The 2,709-nt window shown below is 48.0% G+C and overlaps 1 protein-coding gene across 1 annotated transcript; it reads right to left on the bottom strand.

Annotated features, from left to right (window-relative positions):
- Positions 1–1,485: 1,485 nt before the first annotated feature.
- On the bottom strand, positions 1,486–2,424 carry LOC137146939 (olfactory receptor 52P1-like). Its single transcript, XM_067538605.1, has one exon. It carries the CDS (start codon positions 2,422–2,424, stop codon positions 1,486–1,488), a length of 939 nt encoding a protein of 312 aa, XP_067394706.1.
- Between the last annotated feature and the right edge of the window lie 285 nt (positions 2,425–2,709).

Below are 2,709 nucleotides of genomic sequence, written 5' to 3'. Positions count from 1 at the left end.
TATCCCTACCCTCCAGGGTATCTACCACTCCCCCCAGCTTAGTGTCGTCCGCAAACTTGCTGAGGGTGCAATCTACCCCATCCTCCAGATCATTAATGAGGATGTTGAACAAAACCGGCCCCAGGACCGACCCCTGGGGCACTCCGCTTGTGACCGGTTGCCAGCTAGACATGGAGCCATTGATCACTACTCGTTGAGCCCTATGCTCTAGCCAGTTCTCTATCCATTTTATAGTCCATTCATCCAACCCATACTTTTTTAACTTGCTGATTAGAATACTGTGTGAGACAGTATCAAAAGCTTTGCTAAAGTCAAGATATATCACATCCACCGCCTTCCCTACATCCACAGAGCCAGTCACCTCAGCGTAGAAAGCAATCAGGTTGGTCAGGCATGACTTTCCCTTAGTGAATCCATGTTGACTGTTCCTGATCACCTTCCTCTCCTCCAAGTGCCTTAAAATGGATTCCTTAAGGACCTGCTCCATGATTTTTCCAGGGATTGAGGTGAGGCTGACCGGTATGTAGTTCCCTGGATCCTCTTTCCTCCCTTTTTTGAAGATGGGCACTATATTTGCTTTTTTCCAGTCCTCAGGGACCTCCCCCTGTTCCCACGAGCTTTCAAAGATAATAACCAATGGCTCTGAAATCACCTCAGCCAACTCCCTCAGCACCCTCGGGTGCATTGCATCTGGCCCCATGGACTTGTGAATGTCCAATCCTTCTAAATAGTCTTGGACCCGTTCCTTCACAGACAACAGGTCACTTGCATTAGAAATTGGAACTTGACTAGTAGAGAACTGGAAAGCCTGAGGTTGTGTCTTTGTTTATTTTCTGTGTAACTCGTCTATGTTTGCTTTTCCTCACTATTTCATCTTTGCACCTGTGATTTTTTCTATTAAATAAATATTTTGTTTATTTTGACCCCAGTCTGTGTGCAATGTGTGTCCCAAAATGAACTGATAACTGAGGGCAGATTTCCTGCCTTCAGTGGCGACTTAGGAGAGGGGTAAATGCCAAGTTATTGCTAGTTACGTTTCAGAGAGATCAATTTGGGGAGACTCAGCACTGGAAGGGATTCCTGGGTCCTGGTGGATGGCAGAGCTGAGGACCTTGTGATGGCAGAGAGGGGCAAAAGAGTCAACAATGGAGGAGAGTGGGGAATGGTGGGAATCAGCAACCATACTGATGGAAAATGGGGCTGAGAGCGTATGAGAAGCCACATTTGCTGGTGGTGTGGAAGTCATGGAAAGGCCGAGTGACAGGTTGTGTGGGAGGAAGAGTGACGCTGAAGAGATCAGGTGATGGTTGGAGAGAGCGGTGCTTGGTTATGGAGTAATAAGACATTACGTATGAGGAACTTTTCAAACTTTGAACTGCCACAAGGTTGAGCTCAGCCACATAGGAACAGAGCACCCTTGATTAACGAGGTGACATCCTTCTCCCCTTTTTGTCACGCAGGTTTAAAGTCAGTGGCCCCAGGCGATCACATTCTGCAGATGTATTTTTCCACTTTGTCACGAAGCTCTTTGGTTCTGATGCCATAAATGATGGGGTTGAGCATGGGGGGCACAAGGAGATAGAGGTTGGCCAAAAGGATGTGAACGTAGCCAGCGATGCCCTGACCAAATCTGTGTGTCAGGGCAGAGAAGAGTTTGGGAGTATAAGATATCAGCATCACACAGATGTGAGCTGTGCAGGTGTTGAGGGCTTTCTGGTGGGCTTTCTTGGAGGAGATCCTGAGGACGGCCCTGATGATCAGCCCATAGGACAGGCCAATGAGTGTCAGGTCTATCCCGATGATCACAAATGCTATTACGAGGCCGTACGTCCGGTTGACTGTGGTGTCCCCACACGACTTATTCACCACAGCGATGTGCTCACAGTACGTGTGGGGTATAACGCGGTTGGCGCAGAATGGCAGCCTCCGCAGTAGCAGGGGCACTGGCAGAATGCAGATAACAGCTCGTATCAAACCCACTAGCCCTAGTTTAGCGACTCGTGTGTTGGTGAGGATGGTGGCGTATCTCAGAGGGTCACATATGGCGACATAGCGATCGAAGGCCATTATCACAAGGACAGCTGAGTGCATAGCAGCAACCGCGTTAAGGAAGAACATCTGGGTGATGCAGCCATCCACAGTGATGTATTTTGAATGGAACCAAAATATGCACAGTGCCTTCGGCATGATGCAGGTAGATATGCTGATGTCTGCGAGCGCCAGCATGCAGAGGAGCAGGTACATGGGCTTGTGCAGGGTCTGCTCTTTGCTGACAACAAACAGAACCGTGAAATTTCCAAACAGATTGATGATGTAGAACATAGAGAAAGGTATGGAAATCCAGATGTGGGCATCTTCCAGCCCCGGGATGCCATTTAGTATGAATATTAGTGGGCCGGAGGAAGTGAGGTTGAAAGCCTCCATGAGGTGGTCGAGTTTCCGATCAGGATGTGAAATGCTCAGATTTCTGTGAAAGGAGAGAAGGCCAGCGAGGGGGGTTATACATTTGATAACAATAAATAAATATATTATAGTTATTAACTATCTTGAAAGGGGGGCGAGCAGTGAGATGGTAACATTATTCCCCTCTATTGCTGGAATATTGGGCTACATTAGTAGGAGCATTGCCAGGAGATGGAGGGAAGTGATTATTCCCCTCTATTCGGCACTGTTGAGGCCTGATTTGGAGTATTGTACACAAGGGAAGTA

The sequence above is a fragment of the Emydura macquarii genome, unplaced genomic scaffold (genome assembly GCF_026122565.2).
Source record: "Emydura macquarii macquarii isolate MOO-44397 ecotype Brisbane River unplaced genomic scaffold, CSIRO-AGI_Emac_v2 contig_497, whole genome shotgun sequence".
Lineage (NCBI taxonomy): Eukaryota > Metazoa > Chordata > Testudines > Chelidae > Emydura > Emydura macquarii.
The sequence above is the reverse complement of the archived record's forward strand: the minus strand, read 5'-3'. Positions and strand labels throughout refer to the sequence as shown.

What these genes read in the sequence shown, in the direction of transcription:
- LOC137146939 (XM_067538605.1), bottom strand. Translation starts at nt 2,424, where the DNA reads ATGGAGGCTTTCAACCTCACTTCCTCCGGCCCACTAATATTCATACTA.